General features: G+C 41.4%; 1 protein-coding gene and 1 non-coding gene across 4 annotated transcripts; both read right to left on the bottom strand.

Annotated features, from left to right (window-relative positions):
• Positions 1–4,544: 4,544 nt before the first annotated feature.
• CFAP418 (cilia and flagella associated protein 418) lies at positions 4,545–15,639 on the bottom strand. Of its 3 annotated transcripts, XM_013172334.3 has the most exons (7): positions 15,424–15,639; positions 14,640–15,202; positions 11,505–11,601; positions 8,967–9,037; positions 8,364–8,429; positions 7,449–7,544; positions 4,545–5,671 (listed from the first exon to the last, which is right to left on the bottom strand). In XM_013172334.3, the coding sequence occupies exons 2-7, from the start codon at positions 14,786–14,788 to the stop codon at positions 5,512–5,514; spliced, it is 639 nt and encodes a 212-aa protein (XP_013027788.3). In that variant the 5' UTR covers positions 14,789–15,202; positions 15,424–15,639; the 3' UTR covers positions 4,545–5,511. The 3 variants fall into 3 exon arrangements, with proteins under 3 accessions (XP_013027788.3, XP_013027791.3, XP_013027789.2); XM_013172337.3 differs by lacking the exon at positions 15,424–15,639 and having other exon boundaries at positions 7,438–7,544; positions 14,640–15,091; XM_013172335.3 differs by lacking the exons at positions 14,640–15,202; positions 15,424–15,639 and adding an exon at positions 14,385–14,588.
• On the bottom strand, positions 15,000–15,081 carry TRNAS-AGA (transfer RNA serine (anticodon AGA)). Its single transcript has one exon. It is a non-coding gene; the product is annotated as a tRNA-Ser (tRNA).
• Positions 15,640–16,302: the final 663 nt, after the last annotated feature.

Raw genomic sequence — 16,302 nt, forward strand, 5'->3', positions numbered from 1 at the left:
TTAGATGTTAGAAGTTCTTCACTCAGAGGGTGGTGAGGCCCTGGCACAGGCTGCCCAGAGAAGCTGTGGGTGCCCCATCCCTGGAGGTGCTCAAGGCCAGGCTGGATGGGGCTTTGGGCAGCCTGGGCTGGTGGGAGGTGTCCCTGCCCATGGCAGGGGGCTGGAACTGGGTGGGCTTTAAGGTCCCTTCCAACCCAAACCATTCTGTGATTCTGTGATGATTCTATGACGGTGGCTTAGTTCTTCCACTCAGGCTGCTAGAAGATAAACAAAAATACATATACTTATAGACATATACACACATATTCTTTAATATGCTTCCTTAGCTAAGGGCTAAAAAAAATTAACTGCTTCCGTATTAGTTAAGGACCACTTGAGTAATTTGGATGAAATCACACAAAAATCAAGTGGAGTTGCCAGAGATCTAGCTGCCCAATTTATAATTACATCAATAGAAAACAAGTACAAAAAGCCTAGATTGGTTGAACGTAAACCTTCATTATTCTAGGAAAAAAAAACACAAGTATGAGGTTGTATTAACGAAGCAGAAGCCTGACCTGTAATGCTCAGCGGTGTTGCTCTGCCCTCTACAGACTAGATTGTATAATCACATTTTACCCCCAATGACATCTTTTAAAGCACGTCTAACACAGCAGAATTAGTGAATTAATGTGAATTCAACATAGGAGCTACCTTCTAAGCACACCCTGTGACACTACAAGTCGTAAGATAAGTCAGGAGTACTCGTGAGCCAGTGTTTCCTGTGTTCTTACCACGTCCACAGTGCCCACTCAGTCTGTGAAGTAATTATTGCCTGAATAGCACCAACACCTACAGTCCAAATGGAAAGTGTCTTATAGGAGATATTTATGTCTGTTGCTCTATTGTGTGCTATACACCATTTCTTCATGCTGGAGAAAGAAGATTTATTCTAACTGTTGTACACAGAGCAACTTCTTGCTGGTACTAAGAAAAGTTTTCTACAGCAAGATCCAGGGGACTGCAAATGCTGTGATTCCTGGACTGACACTGCAATTTTAAGGGACCAGCATGAAACTAGTGGTAACCTGCCCTGACTGATACACCAAGGTACCAGCATCCCAGTCCGCAGCTTTAGCTGTGTGCCACCTCCCACAGCAATGGCTCTGCCATTTATCCTGGATAAATGTCCAAGAAATGTGGTAAGTGCACTTTTATGAACTCGCTCTAATTTAATGTGCTGTCCACATGTTATCTGGTAAAGAATGATAAAGCTTATTTACTTCTTGGGTATTTGCTACATCCCCACTGATGTGAGGAAAACAACCACATACTTAACTTGTTTCCTATGATTTGGACAATGTTTTTTTAGTAGGGAGATTTCATAACCCTTCCAACAGAGAAAACAGGGCCCTGCACCATTTTCCTAAGTCTTCTCTTGGCTAGGAACAACACATTAGAGTCACAGTTTACAAGAAACACAATTCAGATTTGTTCCAACTTTGCATTTTATTGATGTGTCTACATTCAAAAAATACTTAATGCACACATGACCAGTCCCAGGCATCACATGTGGCTCTCACAAATGAGCAACACCTGACAATCCTTTATTTCCATCCCCCACAGGTCAGTTATCTGTCTGTGGTTATCGGGTGTCACACAACAGGCAAAATTGGTCAGGCCCTGTGCAAAAAAAGCCTGTCGGGAAGAAGAATTTGCCTATGCAGCTCCCAACATAGCCTACTGTGTGACTCCCACATGTGCTGGTTACATGACCTGGCCCAAAGACTCACATGTCAGGAAACAAGAGAAGTGAGCAGTCTTCTAACACGTGGAAGCATCTAGTGCCTGGCATTTACAGAATACTTTCTGTACAAAACTGAAATGGCTAATAAGAAATGTATATATTCAATTTTATACAATGCAGAGCTTGCCATATGTAATGCTATTACACGTCTGCAAGTTAAATTTTATGGCAGGCTAATATCCTTAATAACTGCTCTTCTGAGCTATATTCAGAGTCTGGGTTGGACACCCTACATAACATACATCTATGTTTGCACATAGAACAAGTGAGATAGAACAGCACATTAAAATTTCATAAAGGAAAGCTATAAAAATGTATTAGGTACATCAGAATTTGATTCCTATCCAGAAGTACTGCAGGAACACTGATTTGGAAAAGTTGGTATGACATTAAACCACCAGCTACATTTCCAAGTGCAAGCTTTTGCGTCGATTCTCCTTTTGTCATACTTCATTGCTTCTGTTTTGTTGAGGGATCTGCTACAGACTAAAGCTGCAGGCTAGAAAATTTCCAAGCATACCACCCAAGCCCAATGAAAGTCTCAAGTTTTCACCTTGCCCGCTTCACAAACAGAAATGGTATTATTTCTTCCAAAGCCAAAACTGGAGGAAAACAATGGTCACATTTATACTTGGGAAAACTGTTCCCCAGTACTTCCGTTTGACAACAGCTGAATGGCATTCTTCAACAAAATTGTTTATATAATCCCTGCTATCTCAGATAACTGACACGGAAGTATCATATAAGGTCTGGGCTACATCTTGAGAACCTTTTTGCAATCTTATAATACCATCAAATAAACGTGCAAGCTCCGAATTTACATTCCTTTACATTCTTTTCATTTGAAGGCTTTGGAGTGGTTTGTAACATCTAACACCGAAGAAAGCAAAAGTAGGGAAATCAAATACCAAAAACCACTCTTCTTTCCAACAAAATAATTATATTTAATGACACACTAACTATTCTCAGATCTTGGAATATGCTGAATTCTGTAATGGAAAACAATACAATAAGCACCATTTCTGCACATTTAAAACTTCACCTGGACAAAGTGTTGTCATATCCCACCACTCTGATCAAGGCCAGAACCAAGTACACTTGAATAAACATGATGATTTCAGGGAATGCTCAAGTTTCCATACACACTTACCAATAAAGACTATCTTCTAACATTTTCGGGGCTTGGAGTGGTCTTAATGGTGTTAGGGATATGATTGCTTGATAACAATTCTGCAACTCTCTAGGCTAACAGAAGAATGGGGGATGAGATGACCCAGGAGTATTACTGACTAATGGTATCAACTGATATTTGTGCTAATTCTCTTACACTCTCAGTCCTTTTGTCTCAATTCCTTCCTAGCCTCCCTTTTTCAAGTACTGCAGGCCATCTTCTTGTCGTAAAAATCACTAAGAAGGATGCCTTGAACTTTGTTTCTGCCTGGCTTGCTCCACATGCTTGGTAGTGCAAACTGTTCCAGAGGGGGGTGACTATTTCTGTTTGTTTGTTTAAAACAGGCTAGAGGAGAAATGCTTCTTTTCCAAGTCACATGAGACTGGGTCTCATGAACTCAGATGCCTGTTAGGACTTCCCCTGATTCCTGCTCACAAGTTGCAAGCCTAACTTGTTCCCCACATTATGGCACAACTTCCAGTGGAAATCCAGGCCAAAACAGCATCCTATGGGGCTACTTGGTCATCAGCCTCAAATGGTCTTGGGACAGGTGAGCCAAGGCAACTTAGCACTTTTTGAAATACATTACTCTTCAGGAAGAAGAATGGGGTTTCTTCTTTTCCAGAGCTTGCTAGTAAATTAAGTGCTACTGCTGCATTCTTCTCTTACCATGAGCACTGGTGTTCTCCAGTAGCACAAATCGCTCAGACACACCTGAAGAAAACTCAGGAACACTTACTTCTAACATTGGGGCTATCTCATCAGAAAGGAGAGAAAGCTCAGCTGATCTCTTCCAATAGCAGATTGGACATTAACAAAATGGTCTCTGGTCTGCCTGTCTCCTGAACCTGTGGTTTTAGAATTTAAGCAGTTGAAATTGCTGTCTGAAACAGCAATTGCATTGAAAACGATACATGACCCCCAAATGTGCGTACTCTATTATGCCAAGAGAGGCTGAAGTACCTCTCCAAACCCAACTCTTCTCAGCCTACTAGCAAGGCCACATGTGGCACTGGAACATGGACTTTAGAGCACCAAAGCACTGTGTACGTAAACACTGCTAGGCCTCCCAGGCACACTGCAGGTCCTCCACAGGCTCTAAAAAACACTCACGAAAGTGGAAGGTGAGCAGGATGCAGAGTACATTATGCCTCTTGTCACTACCAGGATCTGCTCTTTCAGAGGGATACAGACAAGGCTATAGATTCAAGAGATGACTTCTGGAAGAAAGACCATGCAATTGTTTTGAAAAAGCTCAGAAAAAGATCAGATTGATCATGAATGGATTAGGGCCATGAGCAAAACTTCACAAAAGCTGAAATGATCTGTATGCCTACAATTTGCTCAAAGCAAGCAATTTTGAATTTATTGGTACAGTTTCACATACCACATAGCAAAAACACAAACAGACTTCCCATTTTGGGACACTTTTCAATGTAATGATTGCCAGGACTGGTAATCCTCGCCTTCTTTCTCCTCTCCCCAAACCTAAATCCATCTCCTGTGTTATTTATACATAGTGAAAAGAACAAGCTCATAAGCTACATAATATGAATTGTAATCAAGACAATTCACCAAGTAACGACATATTGGAAGTAGTTTTATGAAGTTACTGGGGGAAGGGAGTGTGTCGCAACAGGACAGTTACACTTTCTGAATATGTAATATTTTGAAGTGAAGCTGAAGTGAAAGCTAAGTGAAACTTAACAAAAAAACAAATTTGAAATTCAGTGGAGATATATATTTTTTCTCACTCTTCAAAGCCTGAACCTTTTTTCCCTTGAAAATATTGATGTGTCATATACTCTTCAGAATATCTTTAAAATTACAAAATATTTAATAATTGCACAATAACCTGTTCATCTCTTGCAGTGAAGGCTGAAGGGAAGTCCAAGAAATTCACTGTAGTAAAAGTCCCGAGTCAGCAGAAAGCGCTTTGAAGAAAGCAGTACAAACTGGAAGGAAATTTCCAACACCTGCAGTTTTTGGCTGTTGTTGGCTAAAATAAAGTTTTGGGGTGTGCTGAATGAAACCTTTGACAACAGAGCTGATCTTGCAGCATACTTTTAAAGAGATCTACAACCACTTGCTCATTACCAGCTACGAGAAAAGCAGAACAGCATTAATTTCTGTGTAGAAATTCAAATGCTTGTGTGAAATGGCTAGATCGTGGCCCACTGTTTTCTTTGAGTCCACCATTTTGCAGACAGGGGAAATAAGGCTCTCTTCTGGATAAGAGGAGCACACCCTTTGCCTTGTGCCTTAACCTGTTGATTTCTTCTTCCTTCCTTTAACACTGTTGAATGTGAGCTTTAACCTCACTCATTTAGTCTCCAGAAAGCCTCCAAATAGGTTGCTTCATTTATTAGTCCAACTCCTCATATTGCTTGAAAGACAAAGTGAAAAAATGCTTTTGGATTGAACTCTGGGTGTTGCCATCTATTTCTAGGTACAAATATCCAGGTTTCCCTCTGTTGTCAGAAAACAGTGTAGGAAACAAATGGAGCCTGTGACCTGTTTCCATACAGAATTAGGTACCACACACAAGAAGACTTCATTCTGCATGTTTACCACAAACCCACCGAAGCTGCTGGTCTGTTTGGAGGTCAGTTAATTCATCAATGGATCTCCAGCTGCACTGACAAGCATATGCTCGTGACCCTTTCTTCTTTATCATCTTCGCTCTTAGTTTACTGAGCTCAGGCATGTTATTCCTGTCAATCAAATGAGTTCAGTTTAGAATCATTTTTTTTAAAGAAAAAAGACATGAGGCCATTTTAATTTAGAAAAGCTCTTAAGAATATTTCTGAGTACCAGTGTCATGAACGAATTTAGAGAGATGCCTAAATTCTGTTTTGAACACAATCATTTCTTGAGACAGGAACTCAGTGCGTAGTTTCTGTATTCTCAGATCAGCTGAAGTGCAATCTTTTTGTAAGCAATGTCCTCTATTTGGTTCAGAGATGCTCCTTCAGCCTCCAAAGAAAGAGTTTTGGAAGAAAACCAGGTAAAGTCAACTGTCGTACCAAGAAATTATCCAAAAATATATTAGTCTTATCAAGCTTACTGTAAAAATCCCTATACAGAAGGGATATAACTACAGAGTTAAAAATGTTATCTGTAGCTGTTTCTCAAGATGGTCATTAAGTGACTGAAATGTCCATAAAAGAGAAGAATGTACATCAAACCAAAAATTATTCCTGTGCAAGCATCCAGCACAACAAATAAAGAGTTGGTATGGCTATTACAAACCCAAGTTGTTTCAAAAAGCAGGTGAAAATTTAGTATTTTAACTATCCCTCCTCTCATGACGTCCTTCCTGCCATCAATTACTGGTCACTGAAATGCTTAAAAGCAACACTGGTAAGCTCAGTTATATAAAAACAAACAAATAAACAAACAACAAAGAAAGAATTTTTAACAAAAGAGGTCATACATCTATTAATTGGAGGTGAGCATTTAATCATCAACTTTACTTTTTAAAATTCAGATTAGCCAAAATAAACATTTTGCTAAAGATTAAAAGTTTTAATCAATATTACAATTATCTGACATTAAAGCCTTTCGTGTCATTAAGTTATTAACTCAAGATCTCAGAACCAGGGAAATTTAGACTTTAAATAAACAGAAGAACTATATTTTTATTTAACCTTTCTAGCTACCTATAATGTAGTATAAGAAAAATAATGGAAAATGAGATGATTTATCCATTACTGTTCTGTTCCAGATGTTACACCCCCTGGTGGCCAAGAACATACTCTGAACACATCCACTACCTCCCTGTGTGAAGAGGCACATAAAGAGAATGCACCAAAATAAGGAGAAATTAAACTTGATGTCTGTATTTGGAGCATGCCTTCTATGCTACACGTCACTAAGTCTTGGCGTTAGATAGTTTTAGAGAAGCTGGAGAGAAAAACCCCTTAATTATAAGTCTTACCCCAAAAATGAAATGATTAAAGACTTCACTATATAAGAAGAAAACAAAAATCCCACCTCTCCAGTTGTTTCAAAAAGAAGCCTGTTAAGAAACCAAACTATCTGATTTTTACTGAACATGACAGCATAATGCTTGATACTGGAAAAAAGAAAAGCTGACTTAAAACAATTGTAGTTCGTGTATGTATGAGAATATGGTGAGAAGTACATGCTGGTACTTCATTAATTTTTTGGCATCCTGCAATGGCACACCAAAGGCCAACACATCATACAGACTATTTTCTTATTTCAGCAGTAAAGTTGCCTCTTGATCTATCAAACCTGAATTATTTTTAAAAACTGAGAGGGACTGTAATGGGGAACAAATGGAAAGGCACGAAAACAGATTGTGGAAGATGTTGCATCCCTCTCCCTGCAGACTTTCCTAACTGATTACCAAACAGTTCCTTATTAGTTAACACAGGGCTGCTAACGACTTTGCACATTTCCTGTTCCCATCTAGCCCTGAAGCACAGTAACACAATACTAATACCAAACCCACCTGAGACATACCTGAAAAAAAGATAATCACAGGACTGATCCCAGATGTAGTCATTGAAAAGTGACACGCGGAAGTCGCAAGCAGTACAACGTAGCTGATCACATGTTCTGGTCAAAGACAAAAAAAGAACAGAAATCTCCAAGAGCTTATTATAATTAGAGAGGCTACACAGATCATTACTGTTTTAAAACCAGACACAATCAAAAATACTAGAAGCAAGGTTAACCTATAATCTTAATTTTTTACATATCTGGTACATTCATTATGTACATGTTCAAACTATATGATCATGTATTAATTTTACAGGTTCCTAACTCCACTGAATATATCAAATAAACTGATGTTCTCCAGATAAATCCTCTTTCGTCCTCCTCACTGCTATGGCACCTGACCACCATCCACATATTCATCAAGTGCATAATTACTTACTACAAAAAATCCCAGATATAAATGCAATGATGTTCTATTGGATACTGGACACGCGTATTTAAAGTACCTTCCCTACAGTTAAAGTACCTTTCCTGCAGTTACAAAGCACTCTGCCTGTCTTCAGTTGAGGTTCTGGGCTGCCTATCTTCAGTTCAGGCTCTGGGATGATTTAAACCAGCCTAACGATTTAAGTGTCATACGCAGCATCACACAGAAAGCTGATAAGCAGCAGAAAAAATGCAATGCTATACAGCAGAAGTAGTCTCTTGTCTCATATGCACACATTTTTCAACTCCTCAGATGAACTAAAGATTTTGTGATCCAGAACAAAGGACTGGAAGGGATGAGCTGACTCAGACTGCACTTACAGGCAGCCATATATTCAAACGAATACAGGGCTGTCCTGTACAGTTCAAACTCAGAACTCTGCACCACCACAGCAACACAGCTGTGATTAAAAATAATGATAAAGCAAGTAGAACTCTTTTTTTTTTTACCTTTTTGAAATATTTGTTCCTATGCCATTCGGTGAAGAGCTTCCACCCAGGTACACTGGACAGCACCTATATGGATTTCATAAAAAAAAAAATTTACATTATAGCAAACCATGTTGGAGAAAGTAATATAGCTTCCTTAACAGTTATGTGTTACACTACTTCAAGCATTGCCTTTTCAGCAAGATTTCCTTCTAGTTTTTTAAAGTCGTGGTATTTCTAAGATAGTATTTATTGAATACAAGCAAAACATCCAAATGCTTACAAACTATTGAATTTTAAAAATTCCATTGATAAGATGTTCAAAGAAAATCTCTATGATAACCACTCTCTATGCCAAATACATGTGATTACATATTGCAGGTTTTGATAGGATGCTGTTGTTCAATAATTACTTAAATTGTAAATAATTTTGACTACATGAAAACACATTCGTAATTCTTCAAAATTAACTTGCTATTTATCTTTATTTTTAAAGAAAGCTTCTCTAAGTACTCAGTTTATTTCTTAGTTGATGTCAATACAAATTAATCATCAGTAATACCACCAGGCTGAAAACGAGCTATAATCAAGGTGCGTTCAACTAGCCAAACATTTATCACTTACCGTCTCTTATGAGTCTGTACAGCAGCACTGTTGTTTTCAGGTGTGAGTCTTGCAGAGTTAGACTTCAATTTCTGTTTAAAAAGCAATCAAAGAATAAAAGGCAGCATTTCAGCAGTAAAACAATATTCTGTTTTACTTAAAAAGCAAGAGCCAAAAAATCTCTGTAACAGAAGTTGGGGACTAAGAATTTGTAAGGCTCTTTTAGACAAAATCTGCTGAAGTTACAGACGGATTGTTAACGAGGCTTCTCTCCCTATAATGAATTCCCATCTCTGCTTGAAGGAACACTACACGATCACTTTGGCTTCACACCCTCTTTCTAATAATTTTGCCTCTAAAAACGTATTTAATTTAGGAATCTTCTCCCTCAGAGTTTCTGAGGTTTTATTGAAAACATATCAAGGTCTTATATTATCAGATGGACAGTGTTTTTGAGAAGTTTATTTGTTGCACATAAGACAGGTTATCACAATTCTAGAATGCTACAATTATATATCCTAAATTGGAAACCCGAGGGATATAAAATGATAAAATTATACTCATTTACTGACGGGTGTAATTTGCTCTCACTAAGAGAAACTTATTGTGGTATACAAGCATTTTTTGTTGGCTCATATTAAGTCATCCTGTAAGGAACAAGGCCAAACAAAATGAAAACAAACATGTTACAAAAATAAAGAGAATCTGCACTGGGAGTTGTATATATAGGAAGTATAAATCACACAACTTTCTACTGATGATATCTAAAAGAAAACCAATTTTCAATGCCTTCTATCACTCTCTTTTTCAGACTGTCTTGACTATGTAAATTGGTGGCTTCATCTCCATCTCCTGCCGCCAAACACCAGAAGTCATTTGCAGATGACACAGAACTGGGAGGAGTGGTTGGTATGGCTGCCAGTCAGAGGGACCTGAACAGTTTGCAGAAATGGGCCGAGAGAAGTATCTTTAAATTCAACAAGGGAAAATGCAGACTAGTGCACCTGGGAAGAAAGAACCCTCGTGCACTCGTGTACACTGAGGGCTGACCAGCTGGAAAGCAGCTTTGCAGAAAAGGCCCTGGGAATCTTGGTTGGTGACAAACTGATCGTGAGCAGCGTGCCTTTGCAGCAACAAAGGCCGACAGCATCCTGGACTGCGTTAGGAAGAAGAATGTTGCCAGCAGGTTGAGGGAGGTGATCCTTCCTTGATACTCAGCACCAGTGAGAGAGAATCACATAATCATTTAGGTTCGACAGGACTTCTTGAGATCATCCAGGTCAACCTCCAGCTCAAAGCAGGGTCTGCATCAGCTGCTTGTCCAGGACTGTGCCCAGTTGGGTTTTGAAAATAACACCAGACAGTCTCCACAAACACTCGGGGCAACCTGTGCCAGTGTTTGACCATCCTCACAGTAGGAATGTATTTTCTTGCGTTCAAGTGGAATTTCATGTATTTTAATTAGTGCCTATTGCCTCTTTTCCTGTCAGCGGTCACTACAGAGGAGAGTCTGGCTCCTTGTTTACCACCCCCATCAAGTATTTACACATTAGTAAGACTGCCCCAAGCCCTCTCCTCCCTGGGCTGAACAGTCCCAGCTCTCTTAGCCTCTCCCAAAAAGCTCCAGTCTCTCAATCATCTCTACGGCATTTTGCTGGTGTCTCCAGTCGCTCCATCTCTCTCTTGCAGCGGGGAGCCCAGAACCAGACGCAGTACTCCAGGTTTGGCCTCCTGGACGTGTCTGGAGTGCTGTGCTCAATACAAAAGAGATGTGGACATAATGGAATGGGTCCAGCAAAGGAACTTGAAGGTGATTAAGATCTTTAGACCACCTGACATACTGACAGAGGCCAAGAGAGCTGGCATTGTTTAGCCTGTAGAAGACAAAGGTCAGGACAATCTCATCAATGTATAAAAATGTATTTTGGGGAGAAGTAATGAAGACGTATTCAGACTATTCTCTGTGGTGCCCACTGACAAGAGGAGGGGCAATGTACACAAATTGACATACAAGGAATTTTACTTAAACATAAGAAAAAACTTCTTGTGAGGATGAGCTATCACTGCAACAGGTTAACTAGAGAGGTTGTGGAGTCTCTACTCTTGAAAATTTAATTCAAAATTCAAAACCTAACTGAGCAACTTGCCTGAGTTGACCCTGCTTTAAGCAGAAGGATTGAACGAGACAATTCACCAAGGTCTTTCCAATGTCAACTGTTTTGTATTCTATGGTTCTAAGTGCTTATCCCAGAAAAGAAAAAAGACAAAACTGCATCCTTTATTTCAAAACAGTGTTTACTTAGATAATGCTTTGACATTTGCCACTATGCTCTATCCTGACTTAGCATTTCCTTTAATTGCCTGCTACCGCCTGCATAAGAATATCTCTTTATATCTCTCCTGTTCTTCACTATAGAACTGTTGTGCTTTCCTTCCTGTTTTATTCTCCAAGTTTATCCCACAGCTTACTTTAATTCAATTTTGGTTTAAACCAGTTTTAGTTAGTGGTGCTTTTCTTTCCATTGTTGAATTTCTGCACTTTTCCAGACTCATACTCACCAGAGGCATTTTGGCAAAGCTGTCGTTACAGATTTCATCAATAACGTCATCTATATCTTCTTCACTGCTGCCAGGACTCATGAACATTTTAGCTGATCTGAAAAACAAACACATCAACCTCCTTTTTGTAACGTGATCAGAGCCGCTATAAAGAACTGCAAGTTAAAAACATAAATTGGTTACATTTTTCCTCGAAAATTACTGTACTATCCAAGGTAGGCCGTCCAGATCATGACTTTCAGTTCCTGTTGAACTGTCCTGTCCCATCATAAGCCTTCTTTTTGCTTGTTTCTTTATTTTCTTTTATTTGGAAATAAAGAAACAAGCAAAATAGAGAAAGCTTGAATAAAACACTGATAATATACCCCATCCTGCACATACTGAGGGTTATTGGGTTATTGTACAGCCCTGATTTTCACAGAAATCTCTAAAACACTGAAATAACGTTCTGAAATTGGCAGGCTTTATGCCTCACTCATCCCTTCTAATGGGCTCAGGTAATAGACATTGTTCCAGATGCCCCTGATGGAAATGTAGACTTTCAGCAGACTTTCACTGGTGGTCTATCACCACTGAAAGTGGTACTATTACTGTCCCTATGGAAGGGTTGACAAAGCTGCATAACATAAGTCAATCTCAAAAGCAGATGGTGCTAAAATACAGCACTAATACACAGCAAAAGTGACAGCTGTGTTTGGAGGGATGTCTGTTTTTGCTGTATGCAAATTTGAACTCGTTCCTCAGTATTGCGTTTGGAACCAGGGCAACTTGTTTTTGAAACAGTAAATCTGCTTACTAAAGCCCATGCCTCCAACATGGCAACGCACAGAGTTTCCCTTAAAAAAAAAAAAAGGCTTTTTATTTACTCTATTCAAGTGGAGCAGCAGTGTTTGAATTTATTTTATAATCCATAATTTATAATTTATAAACCTCAGAGCTTTTGTTAGCAGTTCAAAATTACAAGCTGAGTTGAAATTAGAATAGAGAGCAAGGCTACTCACACATACTATTATAGGATTAATTGCACATTAATCCTTACAAGCTAGATGCATGAGGCTGGACACATTTGTAAAGTTCACCTTTCTTGGCCTGTTTGAAATGGGGTGCTCACGTTCTGTGCAAATGTATTGTCATACCATATGACTGTCATCATATAAAAAAATGGGCCATTTCACACAGCTGTCCACAAGAAGTTGTGCTCTCTCTCCTGCTTCAAAAAGATGATTCAATGAGTATTTTCGTGGATCTGAAGAATCTGAAGTGACAATGAGAACTGCACAGATCACGGTTTGAACACTTCAGTAAGAGTAGACTTAACTGAGGAAGCAGTGAGGATCAATCTCCTTCTTAGAAGCCTCAAAGGATAATAAGAAACATACTCCATTGTGGACCTACAGTCAGTGAAAGAATCCAGCGAAGTCAATGCCAGGCTGCTAATGTACTGGCAGAAAGCTGCTTCACGGGCAATGCTAGCTTTCTTTACATTTATGAAATCAGACAGTGTATATATATATGTTCTACACAATGAATAAATGCACAGGCAGAATTCAGGCTCATGGAGAATCTGTGCCTCTCTTACAAACAGCATCTGTTAGAAAAATGGGTTTGAAACATGTTTGCACTTACTGATTTCCTCCTCAGCACAGTACACAAGTCATAAGAGTTGTGACTGAATTAGTGAAGGACACATTGCCATTTTGACTGTAATACATTATGACTGTAAAAGCTGGGATAAAAGTGAAAAAATATTAAAAAAGATATAGCTACAGCAGAGATGTTTTGAATTTGAATACTTGGCATAATCCAGTCAACTCAGTGCTGACAACTGTTTAGCTGCAACACGGGTGAATAACAGTCTCTCACAAATAAAACTAGGAAATTCAATATGAAAATACTTGCATACAGTAATTCTACAACACTGCGATCCCAGAAAAAAAGAGGAGTATTTTGCCAACTGCTTGGGTACTGAAAGGAAGCATCACCTTCAATTTTGTAAAGCAACTGGCAGATCCATGGAAAAGGACTCCTTAGCCAAAACACTGCAATGGGCAGTAATTTTATAAAGTTTAAGTTCACAGAAAGTGTGCTGGTGGTGGAGCAACAGTGCTTTAACACAATCTAAACATTCTGAAAAGGGGTTCTGAAGAAATTCCTGCCAACCTGTATGCATTTAGAGAAATCACTGGCACTTTGTTTTCACTCAAGTGCGAAGTCACGTCTCTTGAACCTGCTCTTGACTAGTTCTTTGTCAGAGAAAGAGAGGCTTCCAGTACCACTGCATCAGCCAGCCATCAGCAAAGTCACTCTTGAGAAAGAAAACTGTGCTTTTTAAAAGTTCTAGTAAGATTGACTAAATTTAGATGCTCATTAAGCAAACAAGGAGGAAGTACAGCCGTGTGGCCTGATGGTAGTGGCCTTGTTTGTCCTGTACTAGTCACTTGGCTCTTCAAGACTGGGAAGATGTTCAAGATGGGAACATCTTCAAGATGTTCCAGCCTGGGAGTCTGGGACATCTACATCTGCTGCTGAGCTCTGGAGGGGGACAGGTGACAACCCAGGAGCCTGAGGGCAGGCAGTGGTGGCAGTGCCACCAGACGTGCCCTGCAGTGCCCGAAGATGTCGGCACGGAGGCTGTCATTCTGAACATCACCAAGTTTGAAGTGGATCCGTAAAGGCGTACAGTGCAAGGCAGGGACTTACTGTAGAGGATTAGTAGAAAGAGCGTTAACAGAACACGTAAGTAATACACATAATCAACGGAAGGAAATATTTGAAAACACTACTGATAAAGTTCTTCCTATTACGAATTGCAGAACTTGCACATATTTTATTTGTCAGAGGCTCAGCTACAGAGCTAACCACCACCCGTTTGCAACTCACAAGCAAGCTGATGTGGGTTTAACGCCGCTTTTATTCCGATTCTCCTGAGGGACAAAGATTAGCCGAAGCAACAGGGCTTGCGGGCACACGACTCGGGTGTTTATAAACATACCACCGCAAACTCTGAGCGGTGCTCAGGGTCCATCACCGCGGTGCTCTGAGCCCCGGGACGGCCCCGACCCCTTCCTGCCGGGCGGGCACTGCGCCACCGGGCGATGGATGCGTGAGGGGGAATACCCACGCAGGACCGCTAACCTGCCCTTCGCCGCCGCCCCTTCCTCCTCCTCTTCGCCCTCCTCATCCTCCCGGCCGCCGTGCAGCGGGCCGCGGGCCGCCCCCCGCGCCGACAGGCGGCAGAGCCGCGCCTCCACCTCGTCCAGCAGCACCTCCAAGTCGTCCGCCATCTTGCCGCCGCCACCCGTTGCCACGGCGGCCCCGCACCGCCTCCGCCGGCAGGGGAGGAGCCTCCGAGCCCGCCGGGGTACGGGGAGCACGGGGGGCGGCCGGGAGCCTTCACGCCTTCGCCTGCCGTGCCGCCTGTACGGCTGTGCGGGAATTAAAAAAAATAAATAAATCGGGGATTTAAAACTTCCGCGGAGCCCTTAGAGCTCCGGCCGTAGTCGGCAGGATTCGAACCTGCGCGGGGAGACCCCAATGGATTTCTAGTCCATCGCCTTAACCACTCGGCCACGACTACGCACGCTGTGTGCTCGCCTCCCGCCGCAGTAGGTCTGTGCGCCGCCAGCCGCCTCTCGGGACGGGGGTGGGCGTTTTCGGATTAAAACTGCGGGGGTATGGACTTCGTCTGTATGGGCGAACTGAAAGATATAAAATAGAGGTGCATTTAAATGCTTACTGCATTCTTAGTGTAGCTCGGTCTGTTGTGTATTGGTCTGCTTAAAACAAAAAAAGGATTTTCACAGATTGCTGTGAGTCTGAGGAAATGGCCCAACTTCACTACGTCCCCCAATAAATGCCCCTTTCTTTCTTTATTTATTTCTTAGTTTAGATGCACTTGTCAGGAGAAGGGACTCAGTACCTAAAAACAGGTACATTCCTATGTACACATCCCAGTCAGCCTGTAGGAAACTCATGGGCAGGCTTTGGCGTGGCTGGAAGGATGCTGGTGGTGCCGGACTGGGGCTTCTGGCTGCTTTTGGCCAGTCTCAACCAGTTCTGGCCGGTTTCTTCCGGGTCTGGCTGGTTCCAGCTGGTTTCATCCAGTTCTGGCCAGTTTCAGCCGGTTCAAGCCAGTCTCAGCCAGTTCTGGCCGGTTCCAGCTAGTTCCAGCCAGGTCTAGCTGGTTCCAGCTTGTCTCACCCAGTTCTGGCTGGTTTCAGCCAGGTCTGGCTGGTTCTGGCTGGTCTCAGCTGGTTGCAGCTGGTTCCAGCCGGTTCCAGCCAGTTCCAGCCAGTTCTGACCAGTTCCATCCAGCCTCAGCCAGTTCCAGCTGGCACGCCAAGCAAAGTGGCTGTGGCCAGGCTGTGACCTGGTGATTAAAAGGTTCTCAATCAGCACTGAGTGCTCCAGCCATACACAGTTTGTTTAAAGGGTTCTAGGAGCTATCTTAATCAAGCATTTTTTTCATTGAGTGTGCTTTATTTAGGATTTTTAAGCAAACCCCTATAAAAGCAGCATCTCGCCTGTGTTAAACACAAAACATGGTACTGCCATATCTGGTCGGCTGACAGAAAGCTCAGCACTCACCCCCCTCACCAGGACCGTTCAAAATTTGTGATGAAGTGGGGGCTGCAGTCCTTAACAGCTCCAAGCAAAGCCTCTCGGTTACAAGGTGTTTTACAATCCTCCTGGCATTCCCTGTAATGAGCTGCAAGCCCTGTTTGAATTCACTTGTACTTAAGCTTTTATTTATTTGTTCCATTTTCCTCCCCACGCATCTCAGGGCTCCTTCAATACC

Source organism: Anser cygnoides, chromosome 2 (assembly GCF_040182565.1).
Source record: "Anser cygnoides isolate HZ-2024a breed goose chromosome 2, Taihu_goose_T2T_genome, whole genome shotgun sequence".
Lineage (NCBI taxonomy): Eukaryota > Metazoa > Chordata > Aves > Anseriformes > Anatidae > Anser > Anser cygnoides.